Source organism: Austrofundulus limnaeus, unplaced genomic scaffold (genome assembly GCF_001266775.1).
Source record: "Austrofundulus limnaeus strain Quisiro unplaced genomic scaffold, Austrofundulus_limnaeus-1.0 Scaffold254, whole genome shotgun sequence".
In the NCBI taxonomy this organism is placed as follows: Eukaryota; Metazoa; Chordata; class Actinopteri; order Cyprinodontiformes; family Rivulidae; genus Austrofundulus; species Austrofundulus limnaeus.
In genome coordinates, this window is record NW_013952656.1 from 490,825 (window position 1) to 514,591 (window position 23,767).

General features: G+C 37.1%; 1 protein-coding gene across 3 annotated transcripts in view; it reads right to left on the reverse strand.

The window, feature by feature from the left end:
* Positions 1-23,767, reverse strand: part of xrcc4 (X-ray repair complementing defective repair in Chinese hamster cells 4) — a 52,452-nt gene that overhangs the window by 11,464 nt on the left and 17,221 nt on the right. For 2 of the 3 annotated variants that reach the window (XM_014020506.1, XM_014020504.1), the window contains exons 4-7: positions 15,375-15,541; positions 11,555-11,686; positions 10,971-11,125; positions 6,062-6,203 (exon numbers count right to left, since the gene is read on the reverse strand). In XM_014020506.1, coding sequence (XP_013875960.1) covers positions 6,062-6,203; positions 10,971-11,125; positions 11,555-11,686; positions 15,375-15,541 — 596 coding nt within the window. Of the gene's footprint in view, positions 1-582; positions 780-6,061; positions 6,204-10,970; positions 11,126-11,554; positions 11,687-15,374; positions 15,542-23,767 lie in introns of those variants that run through there. The other variant, XM_014020507.1, reaches the window with a different exon arrangement.

Below are 23,767 nucleotides of genomic sequence, written 5' to 3' on the forward strand. Positions count from 1 at the left end.
GCTGGTTATTCAGTGGAATTATAATAGTGTTTAACATACTGTATTTTAGTTAATAAAATTTTAATGTTAAAGAAATATAATACTTATAAAAAGTGACTTAAAACATTTTAACATTTTACCTATTTTGTAGCATTGTTTGTAGGTTTGCAGGCCATAGGGGGTCCCCAGCCAAACGCTTATGCTCTTTGGGGTGCTATGACATGGGAAATTTGGGACCCCCTGATGTAACACACATCATTTTGTGGTTCTTTCAGGTCTTAAAGATCTAAAACATCTGATGGTTTTAAGCTGAATGGAAAAAAACCCTATAAGATAAATAAAATAAACAGCCAAACTTTGACAGCTAGCATAGCTCTATGTTACTGTATACTAGCAGCAACAATTGTTGCCATGCTTACATTCACTCTTCTCCTGATCAAAAGATGCATGCAGGTGGAAAATTCTTAATATATCTCATCAAAAGACTCTTTAAAGAATAAATGAACAGAAGATTTCAGTTTTATCTGTTTCTTAAGGCATTTTGACAGTAAGAGGTAAAATTTCAATATACTTTGTCAAATAGAAGAGTAAAAGTTCCCAAGTCAGTTCAAACGCAGCACCAGTTGACTCATTGTAAAAATGTGACTCCACAGTTGCAGAAAAAATTCCCCCCACATGTTGCAATGCCTTGAGTTAGTCATTCCTAGTTCTTGTGTTCCTCTGCCCTTGTTTAGTCTTCCTCTGCCTCTTTCAGTAACTGAGCTTTCTACTTCTTTCTCTTCTTCCTCTCTAAGGATGACCTGCATACAGAAAAACATATGTAACCAGGGGTGGTCAAAGTACTCAGTTTCCTTACTTGAGTCAAAATACTCATCCTCCTGGTCAACTATTCAATAAAAGTAAAAGTAGCACTGTCAAATTATTACTTAAGTTAAAGCTGCTGGCTCCAAGAAGTTTTTGGAGTCAACCATTTTCTCAACCACTCTTTTGAAAATGACCTCTTTCCACCCTTGGACAGAAAGATGCAACAATAAAGGTAAGAATGTGAAACTGTACGGTTTTAAAGTAAAAATGTATTTTATGTGGATATTTTTAATTAGTGGTCGGTTGGACAGCCTTTAATTGTGTCTAACCACTGATTGATGTCCTGTAATTAACAAACGTGGTAGAAAAATTAGTCAAACCAACTCATTGTGTATGTCTTACTGCCAACATGCATCCCATAGCTGTACTATGTGTCATGTAAAATCCTTATTCTTCTCTTTTGCTTTTTTACAGATCTGCAGGATTCATGAGAACAACAACTTGTCTCCTTCAAGGATTTATAGCTTTCTTGGACAAACACAACAAGGAAAGAGCTGCCGGAGAGAAGACTCGGGACATAACCAAAGTTCATGATCAGGTCACATGGTTTGACTAAATTTGGTTTATATCTTACAAATAGGAACTCTTATACTAACTTCTGAAGATTGAACTCCTCCACTAAGACTCCTAGCTGGTTTGCTACAAACATTTGTAGAATGCTATTAAGTTGACTTTCGTGTGTTGATGTGTGTAATCATTATTTCAGCTAAGTTCCAAAAATACAAAGTTTTGTGATCTCAAATACATAGCCTTCAGGTAAATGTGAAATGAGTCTCCTGAAGGCCCTTATTGTTTTTCTTGAAGTTGTGAACAAACTCTTCAAGGAATATCTGGTAAGTAGCTCACACGCAATCTCAGACTATAGTCTTAGTATACACTAAAATATATTTTTGTGTTGCTGTTTATTGTAGACTTTTGTTTTCTATACCAAAGAAATTGACAACAGCTTTTTGTGTATTATTTTTAAACTGGTTATGATTTCTTTGTTTAGATTTTTGTATTCTAACATCAGATATCAACGGGCCTTGTCTTTCTTCAGGTTAGTCAAAAACGATGAAGCAGAACAAGAGCTGGAAAGGTGAACCATGGCAGTGTTTGCCATCAGTTAGAAGGAGGACCCTCTTTATCAAACATGTGATGCCGGCAGCACTTTTGAAGGTGTGGGTGTCCTCAATGAACTGCCATCACTTGGTACATCACATGCTATTTGGTCTGATCTATGCCCTAAAACTCAGCTATCTTATGAATTGAAACACATCTTTGGTGCACTACACAAAGTTTTCATTGAGATAAAAAATGAAGACATTGGCATGCAGAGTCTACAGATTGAACTTTAAGCTCAACACAAAAGAGTGAACAAGGAAAGTCATCTGGATATGGAATACTCTCTTGATTTACAGCTTGTGAATTGATACATTTCAGGAGAATGGAAAGAAAGGTTGGTAAATATAAAATAGTTGCTTTTCAATTATAATATTGCTGTTATCTTTGCACCACTGGTTAAAGTGTGAAAACAAATTTGCAAAGACAAAAACAATGTTTATTTGTTCTTCTTGGGATTTCTAGGGACATAACTAAAAGAAAATCTTTTTTTTTTTGCAGAAGAATGGAGTCAGATTTAACATTACTTCAAAATTCTTACCTACAAAATAATCTTATCTTCTTATTATTATGTTCTAACCTTTCCTTGACTGATGCTTGGCATTTTTTTCAACCACTCTAGTAAAAAATTGACATGATGTAATGACAATCATTCCCTAAAATCTAGAAATGACTTATTTCTAATTCCAGCCTCTTCCCTACATGATAACCATCTTAATGCATCTTTAACTGATCAATTTGAAATTAGCTGCTATCCAAAAATGCTCTAGTATCAGATGTTATTGGAAATTTAACCATTCTCTATTAAAAGACAAATTATCAACACCTTTAAAATCAACTGGCTAAAAGAATCTCTTCTAAACCCTGATTCAGTCTAGTTTTTCATCTTAAATCATATATTTAATGCAATTGGAGGCTTATCTTCCTTTTGAAATGTAACATTTTACATAATAAATTACCCATCAAATTGTCTGTTTGTTTCTTCTTCTTTAATTCAAGTTTCAATAGTTTCTAAAACAAAAGGGCAATTTCAAGACAGCTGACATTAGTTTTGATTCATATATATATAACAGCATTTTCATAACAAGTGAAGGTGACAGATACTTTATTTTGGTAAATAATTGAACTATATGCCTGAAAAACACATAACACTGGCCCTTTAGTTTGTAACATTGAATAAAATTGTAACTTGAGATAATGTAAAAAAATAGTTGTAACAAAATTACATCAATTTAATTAAGTTATTCCAAATTACAACTATATATATAATACATATACATTATACATTAATATAATGGTAAATATTAGGTTCAATGAAACTGAAAAAGTTAATTTCTAACAAAGGAAAAAAAAGTGGTTTATGATAAATACAAAAAAAATTCACTTTGAATGAATGTAAATTTTTGCTTTTGTTTGATATTAACTTATTTTTTATTTCAACCAAGTCATACATTCATTTTGAGATAAACTAATAAAATTAGGTGTAACATCTTGCATCATATTTTTAAGTGGATCTGAAGTTTTTTTTCTTTCAGTGTACACAAACACAGCCAAAAAAGGTGGTAGTAACTAAAACTTTTAGAGAATGTGGTGGAGTAAAAAGTATGATTTTATTGTTAAAATGCAGTGAAGTAAAAAAAAATGTTACTCAAGTAAAGTATTCTAAAGTATTCAAATTCTAAAAAAATCTGTACTCAAGAAACTTTACTTCATTACTGCCCATCTCTGGAAGTATCAGAGAAGAGGCTGACTAGTGTGCAGGACAGCCAACAAGCATAAAGCCCCATTAAAACAACCCCTCTCAGTTGAAGGCTTCATCTCAGCAGCTCCTGTTTGACAGCTCGGAGCAGAGCAGCGATCGGATGGGCAGACCACAGCAGCTGGTCATCAGTTAACTGTCAGGGCTTATAATACGCCGGCGGTGGCAATACCAACCACTGAGAGCAACTGAGGATAGATGGCGACAGTTATGGCCATCTGCATGCAGCACAGTTTACAATCACTGGCACTTGGAGAAGCCTGAACACAGTGCATTCGCTCTTTTTGGATGAGTACTATAGAAACAAAGTCAGATTGAGACATGCCTTTGGAATATTTTCTAAATGACCATGTCCAAAAAGAAGCTGGCACATAAATGGTTTGGGCACAAGTGCAACAGTGCTGAGAGAGTTTTGGATGAGCAGCAACTGAGCTTAAGAGCTGTTTGATGCTCTGACTGAGCGTGGATACCGTGACCATAGAAACAACAGTAAAGGTACACAATTGTCTCTCTGAGGCCAGTGACTTGGGATCAACAATTTATGTTCACAACTCCTTTAGACACACAAAATTAACCATTTACGGATCAAAAAAGAGTTAAATTTACTGATTAAATCAAATTTTCATTAAACCAAGGAAAATAAATTTGATTGTATTGTTATGCTTGTGTTCTATTAATATTAAACTTTGAAAAAGCACTGAATATTTATCTGATTTGATAAAAAAGGGGATGTTTAGAGAAGATAAAACAAATTTCAAAATAGGTAACAATTACATTAAGTTTAGTTGACTATCTTATTCTGAAATGGCATGTGAGTGAGGTCATTCAAAAAGGTTGAATGGGATATTATTTATTTATTTATTTATTTATTTATTTATTTATTTATTTATTTATTTAATTAATTAATTAATTAATTAATTTATTTATTTTATGGTTGTCATTTTTTTATTAAACCAGGGTTTATAGAAAGTACAGAGAGGACAGAGGAAAAGCAAAAGAGAAAAAAACTGGATGGACTTTTTATGTTAGAAAATGACCTCCTAATCTACAGCAGGTCATCCTGATATTGGAGCAGAATTTGTCTTCAGGAAAAAAAAAAAAGGAAAAAAAGCTAATCTGGTGACAGATTTATTATTTATTTTCTTGTATAATAAGGAGTTGCTATCCCAAATAAAAAGATAGTCTGTGAAAACTGTAAGTAATAAGGGTCAACATTTTACATAGTTGGGAGTAATATGAATCTTTGTTTTTGGAAACTCTGCCTCTGCTTTCACACGAGTATTAACTCATAGCTTCTTGCAACAACTCTTTAAAATATTTCAAAGAAAGACTTTAGCTTTTTAGGCAAAATTTGTTCTTTTGGACAACAAACACAACATTGGGTGCATCTTGGACAGCTCACCGAAACATCACAAAACAACACACCATGAATACTCTTTACTAATTTGGCCTGCAGAATTTTGGTCTGAGAGAAAAAAAAAAAAAAATAAATAAATAGTCAAGATCCAACCGGCAAATAGGGAAGATGTAATGTAGAACTTTTTACATTTACTACATTATATGTACAGTAAAAATGTGTAAGACCTCATTTTGTAACAACTCATTAAGTAATAATGTAATAAAATCAGGCTTCAAAATGTAATAAACTCACACTAAAACTGCATTATGTAATAATTGACGCAAAATGTAATAGAAGTCTTCAACGGATTTGCAATATTCGCAGCCAAATTATGTAATAACGTTATTACATTTCGTGGCAATTGTTACCGTATGTGGTGGGGTAATAATCTGGTGCATTATGTAATAAACAATCAAAAACAGTATTTATATTCATCCTAATCAATATACTTGTAATAACTGTCATGTTGCAAATACTACATATTTAAATCTTTATAACTTTGGTCAATAAACACCAAACTTCTCATCTTTTATTTGCATTTTCAGACAAATTCTTGCGTATTATTCTAAAAGTCGTTCAATGCAGAATGATCAAGACGTAAAACTTTTTTTTCCAACACATTGGCTTTCAGAAAAATGAAAATCTATGCTTTAAAAAGCAAAATGGATAATGTTTCTGTTGCTATTAAATGAAAGAAGCATATGATCCAACATGCAAACAGAATCCCAACAATTTCCTGGACTTAATTAATGTGTAATACTAGTCAACCTCTTGTAATTAAAAAGGAACACATTAAACTATATAAACAAAGTTGTCTTACACAGAGCAGTGCAAGGGTTTCCACTAGTTCAAGGACAAAATCACAAACTTATGGGGACTACTCTTTTTCACATTGTCAAAACAAGCAGAAGTAGCCCAAACACACACCAACACAGATGTGAACCACATTGAACTCATACCTCTTCCTCTGTGCTGTCTCCAGAGTTGTTTTTTTCACAGTGAGCTCTAGAGCACCCAGATGGCGAAAGCGGCGTTTGCGACAGGGAGCCACATCTGTGATGTCTCGTAGACCTTCTCCCAAAGGGCTTGGACTAGAAGATACTGAGGAGAGTGTAATAATGTGTTGAATCAGTATTCAAAAACTGCACCTTTGAAAAAAAATCAAGTTTAGATTAAACAATTTCTTTACGAAGAGACTCTGGAAACCATTATGACAAAGTCTCTGCTTTTAAAACAACTAGAAACAAATTCAGTCTGTAGATGAGTTTAAAACCATTTTCCAGCAGAAAATAGACCTCATTCATTGCATATATAACATTTGGCTTTTTAGTTAGAAATTGGTATAATGTTTTATATAACTGATGAAACTACTTTAGCTCAAAACCACATACTGTATACAAGGGAAATTATTAAAAACCATAACTGTCAAAATGAGGCTTAGTTGCTATTTTCTGTGCCTAAATAAAGTATTCATATTTCTATCACTATGTTCTTCATTTTAGCCATTTGTGTACCAATCTCTGTTACATCACCTTGTGAGGTAATATTGAGTCTGTCAGACTGATGGCATTAATCAGTTAGCTGGTTTATTTGCCTCTGTACTCAGTCTGCAGAAGGCTGCTTATTTTGGCAAGTCACACTTTGTTTTGTAGCTTTGTTCAAAATAGCTTATTCTAAAAAAATGGGTGTTGCGCCATAGAGGAGAAATCCTATAAGAACTGCCCTCTTTAGTAGCCATGGCTGCTTATGTTTTCTTTTTCTTGAAGACTTTCCATACAGCAAACTTTGTTTCAAGTGGAGACATGTTCAGGGGGTTCCCCTGATTTCATTCCTGATTTCCTTATAGCTAACAGCTTACAACTATTTGAGGAGGGGGACTGTTAGACTACACACAGCTTGAGAAATCCCTGCTCTGTCTGTCTGTGTAAAGTCACTAAAAACAGCTCAAACCACAGAAACAAGAACATGGAAAAGGCTGGTGGCTATGACACCATGATGTTTAAAAATTGTGGTATACTTTAAGACCAAAAACTGCTCCATGCCTTGGACATTATAACACTGTCCACACAAATATTATTTGTCTTTTAATGTAAGTTTATTTACCAAGACAAATCTCACTGAAATCACAAATCTCTTTTGCAAGGGAGGCCTGGGCCTGAAGGTAACCTAACATGAATGTTTTTGTATGCGAGAGGAAACCAGAGAACCTGCAGAAAATTCATACAAGCACAAGAAAAACATGAAAACTCCACACAGAAAGACCCTGGATCCTAACAGAGTATGGAACACAGGACCTTTCCGCTGCGTGACATCAGTGCTAACCACTAAGTCATTATTCTGAACTGTTTTCCACTAATATTTAAAGTATCATGCATTAGTTAATTCATCTTCGTATTTGTCTAAAGTGAATCCTTTCAAAATCTAAAGGCTCTGTTGCACTAAGGTTTCAATCAACTTGTGCTGAAGATCACTTATTTGATGTCTAGTAATTGTTACAAAACGCTTTAACATGCTATGCATGAGTTTGGCATGTTACACTAAGCTCTGCATTAGTCAAAACTGCTGTCATCCACTTGAATAAGGCTATGTTTACACTGCAAGTCCTAATACTCAAATAAAATCTTTTGCAGAATTACAATTTTTTGGTGGTGACGTTAACATTATTACCTCTGCCAAGGAGGTTATGTTTTCGGTCACGTCCATCCATACGTACGTACATACGTCCGTTGACACAATTACTCAAGAACTTATGGGCGGATTTTCATGAAATTTTTTACCACAGGTGGATATTGGCCAAAGGAACACACCATTAAATTTTGGTGATGATCCGGATCATGATTCGGATCCAGGAATTTTTTTGAAGGATTCTTCAGGATAGGGGAAACTGGCCTTGGTGGAGGTTTGCACTTTCCGAGTGCTTCTAGTGTTTTAAATGTGACCTTCTAAACACTTGGATTGACCTGCTCACACCCACCTCGTTGAAGTAAAATTCAGATGAAATGTGACATCAGCGTTCAAACTTAGGTCGCTTTGAAAAACATAAAATATGTGTTTGATTTAGTACCATGTAATGAAAAGGCCCGAGTTGGATTTGAAAATAAAAAATGGATTTGACATAATCAGACTGTCAGAAAAAAATGTAATATAGGTCACATGGGGCAAAATCATTGGATTTGGGTCACATTTTCCTGCAGTGTGAACATAGCCTAAGTTATAAATAAGCTAGAGACACAATATGGAGAAGTTATTCATTCGTTAAACACAGATATATATATCCATTCTGCTTGTAAACAATATGGTATGTATGTGTGTATGTATGAGGGTTTCGCTTGATCTTTTTATTTCATCATTAGCGTAGCGTAGGAAAAGATTTTCATATGTTGGCATTTCCTGTCTAAAACGTTAGTGTGATGCTTGCCAAAACTGAAAGTTTTGGTAGTATTTTGATGTATGCATTTATCATTTGTTCATCTACTAGATCAGAAACAGTGACTAGAAGTGAACAGAGTCTATCCAACCTTTAATTCACAAAAACGTGTGTCTATCTAGATCATTTTATACATATTAATTTATTGATTTATCCAATATTTAACAAATAGACTACTGCATATCAGTCCACTTAAGCAGTAGTCTTTCCAAAACTTGGTCTAATATTCACTTGTCCAAACATTTAAGTATATATGAATAAAATAGTAATGTATTTATCATGTTTATGTTTAATATTCACTGTCACCATTCTTCATTTATAAATAATTTGATCAAATATTTTCATCAATTCACTCATTTGGTTATCTAAAGTATATTCCCCCGTGTATAATTACACTGATCCACCTGGTCAACTCGCTGCTGTTGTATCTCTGAGCGATCGAGCAAGGTAGTAAAAGAGACATAACAGTCAACAAATGAAAGGGTAGACCAGATTCACAGTAGTGCAATGGTCTGTCTGACCTGCCAGCTACATTTTCTGCATAGTGCTACAGGCAGCTTAAAGTGGAGCTTGTCTTTGTAACCATATTGAAGAAGTGTTTTGTGAAAGAGGTATGTGACAAAGTTCATCAACTAGTAATCTTTAATCGTCACGGGTCGCCAAGGTGAACTGTGATCAAACAGAAACAAAAGAAACTAAATAAAAGAAATGTCTTTGCTGTTTTCTGTGTGGGAACCTCAGAAGTTCTGTTCACATTTACTTGGTTATTTTGTGGTTTGTTGTAAATTTCACCAGTGGATGGCAGCTGTTTCTACAGAAACTACAAAAAACCTAACTTGTTTACACATTAAATAAAAACTTAAACTCCTCACTATGCCTGTTCCCCTCCTTTTCTCTAACTGCATAACAGCCATGGCAACAGAAATAACAATCCCACCTAGTTCAACGCATCATTTGGAGAAGCAAACCCATCAGGAGCATGTGAGGCTCCATAAAAGCCTCGACGTATCAGAAGAACATAACCTGCTGGTTTGCTGTTAGCGAATGGAAACGTATGACACATTACCGGCTGAGAGAGGGACAAAAACATGTTTCTCTCTGCTGTATGAAAGGGAACTTATGTTTCACATATAAACGCCACACATTTTTCCCCATATTGAAGGCACATGAGTCATACCCAGGCAGACTGGGAGTGAAAGTCTGGAGGTAGATGAAGTGTAATGTCAACTTTAGTAGCTGTTTGTATTTAAAGTTGCTTTGGTATGATGGCTCACAGAGGAGGCCCCACTCTGTGTATTTTGCAACTCCTCAGTGATGTCATGAACCCATGGGTTAAAAAAAAGCAGTGTCTCTAAAAGAGAGCAAATGCACAGAGTTTCCATAGTAGCACAATAAAAATATATCATATTTACAATCAGAACAGATTAAATCAATGAAGTTTTGATGGGAAAAAACACATCCCCTGGATGACATGGAGTGACCTACTTCACTGCCTAACAAATGACCCGTTGAAAGGTTTTGAAAAAGGAATATCTTATCTATAGAAAGTTTTGAGAATGGTCTAAGTTGGGAGAAACAGAACTTATGATGAGCAAATTGCTAGTCTGAATGCAGCCAGGTCCGCAGTGGATCTGCGCAATCTTTTAAACAGCTCCAGTCTCAAAGGTTTTACAGCAAGAAACAATATGAAGTTCTGAAGACTGGTGTTGTTTTAACAAGGCTGAATCCACTTCGGTAGTGCGTCTGTTTAAACAAGCCATAATTAGCTCATTAATACAGTTTGAACAAATCTACCCCAATGCCATTTCAAAACAACTTCAGCTTTTTTTTTCATAGTGATTCTTGGAAACTCTACTTTTAAAACCTTTACATTGCTGTCAATTGAACATTGCATGGTTATTTTGGCAGAAACATAAGATTTCTGATGAAAATGACCCCAGGCTGCATTGGAAACAAGATGCTGCTAAAATAAAGAGCAGCTTCTAGAGGACTTGTGCCCATACTGATATGTGTATAAGGGCATGTAGGGTTGTTTATATGGTAATATCATCCCTACAAAATGAAAACTGTTTTGCGCCAGAGTGGTTTCAATTCAACAACATGCATGTTAGGCTGCCTTCAGGCCCAGGCCTCCCTTGCAGATGTGTTTTCTCAGTAAGATTTGCCTGGTCATATAATAAAAAAGTAAAAAAAATTGAATGTACTCAACCCCTGAGTACAAAATAGTAACTGCTTTGTACAAAACTATACCTGCTGAGTACTAGGTGGCAGAAATACAATTCATTTTGAAGTATTTATTTCACTCTTAAAATTAAAAAGTCAACTATTTAAATACAAAACTGACAGCCTACAATTTGTCTCAATGATTTTTTTTAATCTATTTGTATTATTCCAGTGTGTTTTTGGAAGACTGTGAAGGCACTCGGTGTGAACAATCTCACCCTGAAATGATTCATTAGAAGCAGCTGTTGACTGCTGCACTTCCTCTGGCTCTTCATCTGTGCTGCCTCCGTATTCATCCTGCTCAGCCTCATCCTCCAGACCGGCTGCTTGGTCTGACTTTACAGACTTTCTGTTCTTCTGTCCGTCAGAACTCCTAGAGGAGAAACCACACCTGAATACAACAACAATTTCAACAAAAAGAATCTGATGAGTTAGAGCAGTGGTTCCCAACCCTGGTCTTAGAGGCACACTATCCTGCATGTTTTAGACGTTTCCCTGCTCTTCAGCGTGTCTTCACAAGCTTGTTATTCATACAAATCAGGTGTGTCAAAGCAGGGAAACATCTAAAGTATTAAGGATAGGGGGCCTCAAAGACCAGGGTTGGGAACCACTACTTAGAAGACTGCTGTAAATCAAAGATGTCAATTAAGCATCTAAAGCTCCTTTTCAGTTGTTACCTTTAAGAAAATGTCTGATGAAATTCTACTTGAACCACTTCAAAACGCTTCAGCATTTCAGAATGTTAGGTTTGGGAGGTTACTGTAAATCCATAAAACCAAAAGATACTGTATGAACAAAGTACCTTGTTTCCTGCAGGGTTGTGAGAGTTTCCTGCAGACTGCGGATCTTTGCTTTCTTCTCATTGAGGACCAGGACAAAACGAGAATAGAGCTCTGCTTCCAGGGTCTCTTTGCCTTCAATGTAATGCTTCAACCTGAAATACACACACACACATTTGTATTTCTATCCTTATTGGGACCAATCAGTGACTTCCATTCATTTCCAGTAATTTCTACAGCCTAACCCTGACCAATTTACCCTAAACTAACCTCAAAGGTACCCACCTGACCCTAAAACTAACTAAACTCAATCACCACCTTAGTCCTAAACCAATCCCCTGACCCACAAATGGAGTTTCACCATATTAGGACCGGTCTTTGGTCCCCATTAGGACTACTGGTTCTAACAAGGTAGGTGTGTATACCAGAAATGGTCCTAAAAAAAGGTAAAGTGGGGAGAACAAGTATTTGATACGCTGTTGATTTTTCAGGTTTTCCCACTTGCAAAGCTTGTAGAAGACTGTAATTTTTATCGTAGGTACTCTTCAACTGTGAGTGATGGAATCTAAAACAAAAATCCAGAAAAATACAATGTATGATTTTTAAATAACTAATTTCCATTTTATTGTGTGAAATAAGTATTTGATCATCTATCAACCGGTAAGAATTTTGGCTCTCACAGACATGTTCTTCTTTAAGAAGCCCTCCTGTTCTCCACTCATTATCTGTATTAACTGTACCTGTTTGAACTCATTACCTGTATAAAAGACACCTGTCCACACACTCAATCAATCAGACTCCAGCATCTCCACAATGCCCAAGACCAGAGAGCTGTGTAAGGAGATCAGGGATAAAATTGTAGACCTGCACAAGGCTGGGATGGGCTACAGGACAATAGGCAAGCAGCTTGGTGAGAAGGCAACAACAGTTGGTGCAATTATTAGAAAATGGAAGAAATACAAAATAACGGAAAATCTCCCTCGGTCTGGGBYRCCATGCAAGATCTCACCTCGTGGAGCATCATTGATCTTGAGGAAGGTGAGGAATGAGCCCAGAACTACACGGCAGGACCTGGTCAATGACCTGAATAGAGGTGGGACCACAGTCTCAAAGAAAACAATTAATAACACTCTACGCCGTCAAGGATTAAAATCCTGCAGTGCACGCAAGGTGCCCTTCCTCAAGCCAACGCATGTCAAAGCCCGTCTGATGTTTGTAAATGACCATCTGAATGATCCAGAGGAGGAATGGGAGAAGGTCATGTGGTCTGATGAGACAAAAATAGAACTTTTTTGGTTTAAACTCCACTCGTCATGTTTGGAGGAAGAAGAATGATGAGTACAACCCCAAGAACACCATCCCAACCGTGAAGCATGGCGGTGGAAACATCATTCTTTGGGGATGCTTTTCTGCAAAGGGGACAGGACGACTGCACCATATTGTGGGAAGGATGGATGGGGCCATGTATCGTGAAATTTTGGCCAACAACCTCCTTCCCTCAGTAAGAGCACTGAAAATGGGTCGTGGCTGGGTCTTCCAGCATGATAACGACCCAAAACACACAGCCAGGGCAACTAAAGAGTGGCTCTGTAGGAAACATCTTAAGGTCCTGGAGTGGCCTTGCCAGTCTCCAGACCTGAATCCAATAGAAAATCTTTGGAGGGAGCTTAAAGTCCGTGTGGCCCAGCGACAGCCCCGAAACCTGAAGGCTCTGGAGGAGATCTGTATGGAGGAGTGGGCCAAAATCCCTGCTGCAGTGTGTGCAAACCTGGTCAAGAACTACAGGAAACGTCTGATCTCTGTAATTGCAAACAAAAGTTTCTGTACCAAATATTAWGTTTCATTTTTCTGGTGTATCAAATACTTATTTCACACAATAAAATGGAAATTAATTATTTAAAAATCATACATTGTATTTTTCTAGATTTTTGTTTTAGATTCCATCACTCACAGTTGAAGAGTACCTATGATAAAAATTACAGTCATCTACAAGCTTTGCAAGTGGGAAAACGTGAAAAATCAACAGTGTATCAAATACTTGTTCTCCCCACTGTAATAAAAACAAGTACACACACAAACACATTCACACATTCATTCACGTCAGCTGTTTTTTTTTTTCCTTTTTTTTTTTGTTCACTGAAAAATAAATTTGAACTTTGGAAGGTATTTTGTTACTAACACAGTGTCGTTCATAGTTCTGAGAGCTGTATTTGTTTGTCTTATAAAGAAACAAGGAAAAAAACAGAAAAAAATCATTCAAAGTCAACTGGAAATGTCGACATTTTCATCTTCAATATGTAACAAGAAGAGGAAGCATGACAAGTAAACTTTATTCTATGGTGATTGTAGTTGAAGGACTCCAGTTTCTTCCCACAAACCAAAAACATTAATGTTAGTTTAATTGGTAACTTCAAATTGTCCAGAGGTGAGAGTGACAGGGTGAATGGTATTTGTCACATTTGTCTTTATGTGGCCCTGTGATGGACTTTCAACCTGTCCCAGGTGTACCCCACCCCTCGAACAGTGACTGCTGGTTATGGGCACCAGTAACCCCCATGACCCTGACATCATATGCCAACCCTGCTGTTAAAGGGACCAAAAGTAATTGGACAACTGATTCAAAAGCTATTTCATGGGCAGGTGGGGGCAATTCCTTTGTTATAACATTTTCAATTAAGCAGATAAAAGGCCTGGAATTTAATTCAAGGTGTTGTGCTTTTTGGAAGATTTTGCTGTGAAGAAAACATGTGGTCAAAGGAACTCTCAATGCAGATGAAACAAGCTTAACCGAAAAAGAAGAAAAAATACAAATTGCTACAGCGTTAGGAGTGGCGAAATCTAGTTTGGTACATCCTCAGAAAGAAAGCATTGATGAATGAAAAAAGACACCCACAGAATAAAATGGCGGTGATGATAGCAGACTTAAAATAGATGAACATCTAGCTTTTGTTTTCAAGTACTAAAAGAATACTGACTTTGCTTCTTTAGAAAAGAAAGTATCTAAAATATTTATTTTATTTTTGCAAATTTGTAGAGTCTGTCAAACAGCTTGTGAAAGATTCCACTAGCAATTGGCCCTTGTCAAAATTTAATCCAAGATTTCTTCAATAGTGGCTCCCTCTTCATGTCGTCATGCATCTCAGAAATCCATGTAGAAAAAAAAGGTTATGTGGGTCCTCTGGACTGGTTCTTCTTTAAGAGAATGTTTTGTCTCTTCTCCAAGAGACTTCTTTGGTTTGTGGAGTTAAGCTCAGTCTTATAAGCAATGTTTCCACATGGTGGATAAACTAGTTTAACAATGACAATTAAAACTGTTTGTTCACATGCAAAAGATGACCCTCGGCCTAACAATAGATTGTGAGTGCCCTGATTAACTCTATTGTTCATAGAGGACCATCACCACCATAGGCCTGATGACCGTTAGTGCCCTAATTACACTCATCTGGCCAGTGGTCACTTTCAGAGATGAAGATGTTCTCAACCTTGATAGAAAAGAACGTTGGTTTGAGAGAGAATGGAAGCTGTTTATGAAGAAAACCCATCCATCATTAATCAGAAGTGGAGGCCTCCATGTCCAGTTGTCCCCTTCTGGCTGTTATTGCGAGTATGACTCAGCCCTCTGTGAACAATTGGTGATAATCACTCCAAAGTGCTTCACACTTCAGTCATTCACCCATTCATACACACATTCACACACTGATGGTGGTAAGCTACATTGCAGCCACAGCTGCCCTGGGGCACACTGACAGATTGATTCATTATAGTAATATAAATACATAAAACATCCAAGGGGTAAATTGTTTTTATAGTCACTGTAATTTGCCTTTTTGTGTGTGTTCTTACTTTGCAGCAATGCGTTGGTGTTCTTGGCATAGCCTTCGGTTCTCCTCTCTCAATTTGTGGTTTGTCGTGTGCAGAGTGTTTCCTCGTTGTAAACTGTGAATCAGAACCTCCCTCACTGCCTCCACCGGCTCCGTGACAGCCGTCAGAACGACGCAGCCCAGCCTGAACTGTTGAAGACAAACACATTATTTTATTTATTAGTCTTTTTGAACCAGAGATCCCCAGTATTGTTGTTAGGGCTTTTACTAATGCCTTCATTCTGCACAAGACAGAATGATTATGTTGTTAGCTTTGTTTGTGAACAAAATATTATATTTTCAGAATGCCAAATAAAAACTGTCAACATATTATTTCACTTGCGTTCCTCAAACGCCTTGACCTGTTTGACAAAACTTTTCTAGTTATTTATACAAAGAATTCACTCTTGCAATCATTAACAAGAAAAAATTAACCACTCAGAGGGGATTTTATTCACATATTTTTTTTTAATTTAACTTTTATTTATTCAGGTAGATCTCATTGAAATTAAAAATCTCTTTTTCAAAACAGACCTGGCCAAGAATGGCAGCAGCACACAAACATTGTAAAATTCAAAACGACAAATATTAAACTACAATCCAGGGTTTCCCCTAGATGTAACTGATTGTGAAGCTCTGCCACGGCAAAATATAAGCTGCCACAGCTTCAGAATTATTATTATTATTTTTTTAGTCAACATAAAACAGGGGTTGACACAACCATTGTTTAGGTTGTCCGAGACAACCTATTTTCGTTTCGGACAACCAGATCCCACCTACAGGTTGTCTGGTGGACAACCAAGAAAAAAGACCTAGATTAAAGTTTTACGCCACGGGTGTTCGTCATTGTAAAAATAAATGGGAGAAAAAAAACTTGTTAAAGCCACCTAGGGAATAAACTGACTGTTCTTTCATTCAATAAAGAGAACCACAGTCAAAGTTTTACCCAATCAGAACAGAGCAGGGCGGGTTATGGTGTCTGACTGACAGCGCTGCCTTTTTTTCCTTTCTCTGTGGGTGGGTGGGGGTCAGCTTCACTCAGCTCAGGTGAACACCTCCCGGGAAAGCCTTCAGCGTTTCCTGGACTATTTTCCACTGAGGTTTACGTTGTATTTTATTTATATATTATATTTCTAAAAGGACCTCGCAGCATTTCCCCTGTAACACTGTGTGTTCACGAGCACAACAAAACCGTGACAGATCACCTGACTGTTTTTAAAGCGAGKGGCAGCGACTGCAGCTGCTGCAGTCCTCCACGCACATTGCGGCTCCGACCTGCCTGGGACTTAAGAGCCCATACATGTCAACCCCTTCAGACGTTTAACTTGTATAATGAGCATCAAAAATCTGTAATGTGCACAAAAAAATCAGTATTAGTCATACGGGAGTGGGGTGGGGTTGCAAGCGGACCGCAGCTGTGTGGGGTGGGTGGGGGGTGTCTTTTAAAGAAGTGTCTACTTTTGACTTTCATTTTTTTCTAAAATCACTGTTTTCTGAGTCAGCTTCAGGTGCTTGTAGTTAATCATGAATATCTTCTAAATTTAACCAGGTGTTTCAATGCCTTTAAATTACACACAAATTTTAGTGGAGAAACTTGTCAGTTTGGTTAAAAGAAAACAGGAAAAATAAATTGTTTTCTTTTCTGTGCAGAGACCTTCCTGTGCATATATCAAAGCTCCTCAGTTGAAAACACTAAAATGATAGAAGAGATGTTTAAAAACCTCTTTCCTCAGAAAGTCTTCAGTCCTAAAAACACTAAATTGTAACTTTTATGAGGTCATGTACACAGCATACTCCTATTTAAATGAAAATGTTTGATCTGTGCGTAGAAAGCTTATTGGATGTTATTGGAAGCACATTGGATGTTGGATGTTGATTTTTGGTCTCTATTTCAAAGAAGAGGATGAGAAGGAGGAGGAAGTTTTATTCAAGTAGCTCATGAAACTGTCAACCTGGCTGACTGAGAACATTTGCATATAGTAAACTTTGTATACAGAACAATATCGCTTACCTATTAAATTACATTTTTATTGAGATTTTTTTGGACAACCAAAATGTTTTGCGGAAAACCAGATTTTGTCAACCTGTTAACACCCCCCCCCACACACACACACACACACACACAAGAGGCCACCACCACGGTTAAAATAAAATCCTAGGGGAAACCCTGCAATCAAATACATCAAATAAAAGAAAAACAAGAAACACTCATAAAAAGGTAAGGTAGGACTAAAATAGATCCAAAGATGCTGACCAAAAACGAATAAATAAAATTTTAGTTTAATTTGCAAAGAATTAGCACCAGTGGGCATAAGTGATGATCTCACAAGACAAGTAGAAGTTATTCTAAACTGTGAGTAAACTTCACCAAACGTAGATATATTAAGCAGAGTTACCTGAACTCAGTGAAGTTCGTAAAGAAACACATTGTGGGTTTGAATGAGGCTTGGTGACTATATCAAGGAACTGCCCAGGATGTGAGGCTTACAAATTTACATCAGCCCAGTGTTGGAACCAATGGGTGCATGAGGGCACTCATACACATTATGAAGATTTGACCCAAGACAAGATGTACCAAGAGACGATTGCTGTATTGCACTGCACAACTCTATGACATCAGCGCCTGACATCGAGACACATGTATTTGAGTTTATTCAACAACCGTGGCAAAAAAAAATCTAAAGCTGGCATTTTGTGGAGCTATACTGTATATTGGCATTACTCCTAGTGTGTCTATATTGGCTCTGTCATGGACTGATTATCTGTCAAAGGTGTTTGCTGCCTCTAAACCCATTGAATGCTGGGCTAGTTACAATTAAAATTTGTATTAATTTTTTATTTTTAGATTATTATTTTTTTATTATTAGACCTTTATTTCACCAGGAAAATCCCACTGAAATTAAGGATCTATTTTGCACTGGAATCCTGGCCAAGACTGGCAGCAGTACACAGAGGTTACAGAGTTCACAGCAAAAACAGAAAAAGTTTACACCATCATAGATAGGTTAAGTAAAGGTTTCCTCAGTTTACAGAAAGATTATACCTTCCAAAAATCAGTAAGAACAGCCATAAAAACATTTAGTGATGACAGCACATTTAGGTTCATGTATCTCTGCAACTGGTTCCAAGAAGATGGAGCAGAAAATTGAAAATATTTCTTTCCAAGTTTAGTTTGAACTTTAGACAAGTCAGTCAGAAAGTAAAAATAAATTCTCACAACAAAAAGAATATCCTCCAGTGGACTTTCTATTTATATAGGCCAACAAATATGATGGAAGATATCCTAATATGGCCTTATAAATAAAAATATGCCAATGACGAAGTCTCCGAGTGTCCATGGCAATCTATCCAACCCGTTTGTATGATGTGCAGTGATGTGTAAAGGCTTTTAAAACTGTTATAAATCTTAGAGCTCCATGATAAACAGAATCCAGCAAATAAATAAATTTAAGGGAAGCATGCATGAATAAAATACCCCCATAGTCCAGTACACACATTAACGTTGCCTTAACCAGTCATTGTCTATCCTCAAAAAATAGACATGATCTAATTCTAAAATAAAATCCAAATTTTAATCTCATCTTCTTCACTAGCTGTTGAGTAAGGGAAGTAAATTACAAATTTATAAATTTTTATTTTAATCTATAAATTTCTTTAGAGATTACAATAAATCACAGATAAAAGGGTGGATGGATATAAAAATGATAACTGAAACATACTTTCAAATATATAAAAAAATTCTCTAAATAAATGAAAATGAGTATGGATGACTATAAAACTACTTGAAAATGTTTATGGCTTAGTTGCTGTATGCCATTTTTGTTTTCAAATAGGACTTTTAAGGGCTACTATCTATTTATCATAGACAATGGTTGGGGGAAAAGTAGTGCATGTGCAAAATATAATATATGCCTCAAGATTCTTATGTTTACTGACATGTTATGCTTGAGACATTTGCCCCTAAAACAATAGACTTGTTTATGACGCACATCTGCTTTAAAAAAAGACCTAAACAGAGGATGTTGGGGAACTATTTATTGTGCAACTGTTGATGTTGGAGAAAAGAAGCCCTGTGTTTCTAAAAATAAACCAGAGATCAATTACAGCATCTTGTGTGTGGGTGTTCTGTCTCCCTCTGCAGAGGTTTTATTCAGGACGAAGCCTATCCAACTGACAGACAACATTGGAAATTATTTTTTCCATGACACATTGGCAATGTGAGCTGTGTGCCTCGAGTGGCTGTTGGGAATGGGGTGGCCAGTGGCTGTTCGTGCTGGGATAGAATTTTCCAGCCTCTGAAACCTTGACCCCAAAGACGGAAGTACTGACCACCTGGGTCCTTAACCATTGCTGAGACCCCACGAAGCATTGCTTTTCAAAGTCCAGGTGAAACTGATCCATAGCAAGACAAAGCCAAGTTGAAGAAAGAATGAATGCCCCTTGTCTCAGATCCTGCTTATAATGTTTACGGACAGGATCTCATGGTGTAGTTGTGGAGAGGAAGGTGTCTGCTTTGGGAACCACAGGGTCCCATCTCTGTTTTATGAAAATTATGTATGTGACTGGGGTGGTTCGCAGCTGAGTGTGAAGCAGCTGTGATGAGAATCAGTTTCTCTAATCTGAGGCCATGGTGCTCAACCGGAAAAAGATGAAATGCACCCTCCAGGTCGGGTGGAGAGTCTCTACCTCAAGTGGAGGAGTTTAAGTGTCTGGGTGTCTTGTTCAAGAGTGATGGTAGGATGGAGTGGGAGATGGATCAACAGAATGGGGCCTTGTCCAAAGGTAATGAGGGTGTTGTTTTGGTTGGTCGTGGTGAAGAAAGAGCTGAATTGAACGACAGAGCTCTCAGTTTATTGGTCTGTTTACATTTCAACACTCTTTCAGTCAAAATCCAGACCACATGACGATATAGGGTCATGAGGTGTGGATCATGACCTAAAGAACATGATCCCAGTTACAAGCAGACAAAATGAGCTTCCTCCGTAAGGTAGCCAAGCTCAACCTTAGAGATAGAGTTATTAGCTCCATCATCTGGGAGAAGGTCAGAGCAGAGCTGCTGCTCCTCCACATCAAACAGAATCAGTTGAGGTGGTTCGGGCATCTGATGAGGATGCCTCTTGGTTGTCTCCCTTTAGAGGGGTTTCAGGCATGTCCCATTTGTATCAGGCCCTGGGGAAGACCCAGGACTCGCTTGAGGAATTAAGTATCCTCTCTGGCCTGAGAATGCCTCGGCATCCTCTAGGACTAGCTGGATAGTGTTGCTGGGAAGAGGAGTGTCTGGGTTTCTCTCCTGGACTAGCCTGGTAAAAAACAGCCCCTTTTTCTACACTTTGCTTCACACAGAGGGTCTAGAGAACCTCGGCTCTTGAGAAGGGATTTCTTGCTGGAGGCATAGCCACTGCATGCTTACAAGTGGAAGCTCCAAATTTCAGATACTGCATATCTAATTCACAAAGATCATGATCTAGTTTCAGTCACATAACCTTCATGTCACCAGAGGATCTGCATTGTATCACTGTAGACCCGAATGAACTCTATGAGCAAACATGGCATTGTGTTTGAGAAAAACTTGTGTATGATTTCCTTTTTTGGTCTGACCATTGCCCTCTCAGTAAGGCTGGCTCCCACTCTAAACACGTTGTATGACATTCATAAAGCTGTTACACATGTTTCTCCCCAAAATCTGTTAGGCAATTGGCAAGACTTGAGACTCTGGGTCAAAAAATGTGAGGCTATATAGTCTTGGGAAGAACAGTGGATCATTTTATTTTCACCCTCTCATAGCATGTTCAAAATGATTTTCACCTCTATCTTTCACACACAACAAATGGTTTAGCTGGCTCCATTTGAATGGGGAGGCTCATTTTCCTCTCAATAAGAAGCTGCAGGCATTGCCGTCCGGAAAGATGTACCCTGTGCACATGTGAAGTTGTATGGACTGTCCATAAATTACACAAATTTTTTCCCAAATCTGCATGCAAACAGATGTATAGTAAAAATCTTCCAGATTTTTTTTCAAAAACCTTGCTTCAAATTTGTTTGTCTTAGAGCTGTCACACAAAAATATTCATTTTATTTGCAGCTTTGAGTCTTCCACCCCTTCAGACTCCAGTGGGCAGAAACCCTGTGCGGTCACGTTTACCGCAGCAGAAGGGGTTTCCCAGGAGCTTGGGGATATGGCTATATGGCGGCCTTCAGACTCTCCTTGTTCCTCATGCCGTGTCATTTGTTTTGCTTATGGACATCTCCCTGCAGCTTGCTGTCTTCATTATAATGCAATACAACAGAAGATGCTTAATCTCACTGTAAAATATTTAACAGTTTTAACCCCATTCTCCCCAATACAGGAAATGTTTTCATTTCTTCTCCCACTGTGTGAAATTCACACATGGCCACGAATATGGGAAGCTGAAGTGCCTGTGACATCAAATTTTTGTAATAAATATTTATGTATTTTTGGAAAAATAACATTGATAACATATTGTAAAAAAATATTTAATGTCACTGAGATGAACATTTGTTGAGATATTTGCATGTGAAATAACAGGAAGTGATGTCAAAGGGGGACATCTGAATGTGAACAGAACGTTGCTAAAATAGCTGACAACAAAGACTGTAGAGAAGAATCTGATGTTTCTTTAGATTATTTTAATCCCTATCATAGAGAGATGTGAAAGAGTCATAGTTCAAATAATATTGTTTAAATAAACAAAAACTAGGATGTTTTCTTTCTCAAAGAGTTCCCCTTTGATGTCACTTTCTGTTTCACTTTAGCTGAGCCAAATTTAAAAGAAAATATGCCAATTATGTGACATAAAGGGTAAAATGATGTGTTTTATGCCAAGTTCCTTCAATATAAATACTGTATATTTTCTTTGACTTTTTATATTTCATGGATATGCATGTCACAGGCACTTTAAGTACTCTACTACCACAACGGTGCAGATTTACTTTCTCGTGTCACCTACTGACATACAGACACACCATATTTCCCCTGGCATGTGGGAGGGTCAACCACAGACATTGATATTAATTTTAACCATTGTTACTCTGAACTTTAGTAGAAGTCATCTCAGAACTCAGAATTAGGACCTACCTCTCTCATGGCTTGGCAAAATAGAATAACTCTGAACATGCTATTTGGCGAAAAGGGCAGAGGTTTAAAATGTTTGTATTCCAGTACTGCCAGAAAACTCTGGTATTAGTAACATTTTTGACCCTATGTTTGACAAGTGAAGTATGTTAAATTAATCTCTCTTACTGTCTTTGGTAGTAGCCCTGTCTATCCTGTGTTTTGTAGATGTTGCATACCACGTATTAAAGGCCTTTTTCAAAGACTGATAAACACAGTGATAGACAACAGATTTTTTTCCACAACACTAGGTTTTTCAATACCCATACAAAACAGGAGTGGAAAATTGGCGCGTGGCCATCGTTTGTCATTGTATGTGCATGTGTAACACATACTGGACAGAGGCTTAAATTTAGGAATCAAGTAAAATCAATTTGGAAATGAACTGATCAATCTATGGATCAGGTAATGACACTTCAAAATAGTTAATGCCCGCTCTCCATGAATTGCTCTGGTATCCCAGATATCCAAGTTAACTGGCTGTGGCTATGTAGTTTTAACATAGACAAAAGCTAATCGCTACCCAACAAATGTTACTTTAGCTTGTCAATAGGCTAGTTTTGTGCTGAGAATGTAGCAACATCAAAATACAATGTTATCAGGTTCAAACTGTGTCACGTAAAATATAGTTTTCCTCATTTATTCATGTATCTGATTCTTTAAAATTTTCGTATTTTATACTGCTGTTGATCTTTTCTGGTGTCCTCTCACCTTCTGTTTCTTCTCAGTGTTTAATTTTTGCCAACAATTACTTCACTGCTTTCTGGAAATGTTAAGTAAATAAATTCAAACTGTTCAAACTGCCTGAAATGGAAATACCTCTTCTGAGTTGCTGTAATATGTCCAGTGATTGCCTCAATGTGTTCTTTCAGTCTGTGGGTGTAATTTTACTTTTGCTTTTACTTGGCATCTAAGAAATCATATTAGAGATCTGTATAGTAGAGCTCCTGGATAGACTGGCCCTTGTTGACATCTTTAAGACTGACAATCTGGCTGGATCATTTTGCTGAAATGGGATTCCTCACGCTTTCATGGAAATGCTCCAGTTTCAAAAGTTCCTCCTGATGCATTTCATAGAAAATGTCCATTGTTCAGTTTCATTTCAGTAAAAATAACTAAGAGAAGCACACTTTCCTTTTCAACTTTCCTGAAAAAGTTCTACTTCTTTCAGCTTTTACAAACATCATACCACAAAACTACACACACACACACACACACACACACACACACACACACACACACAC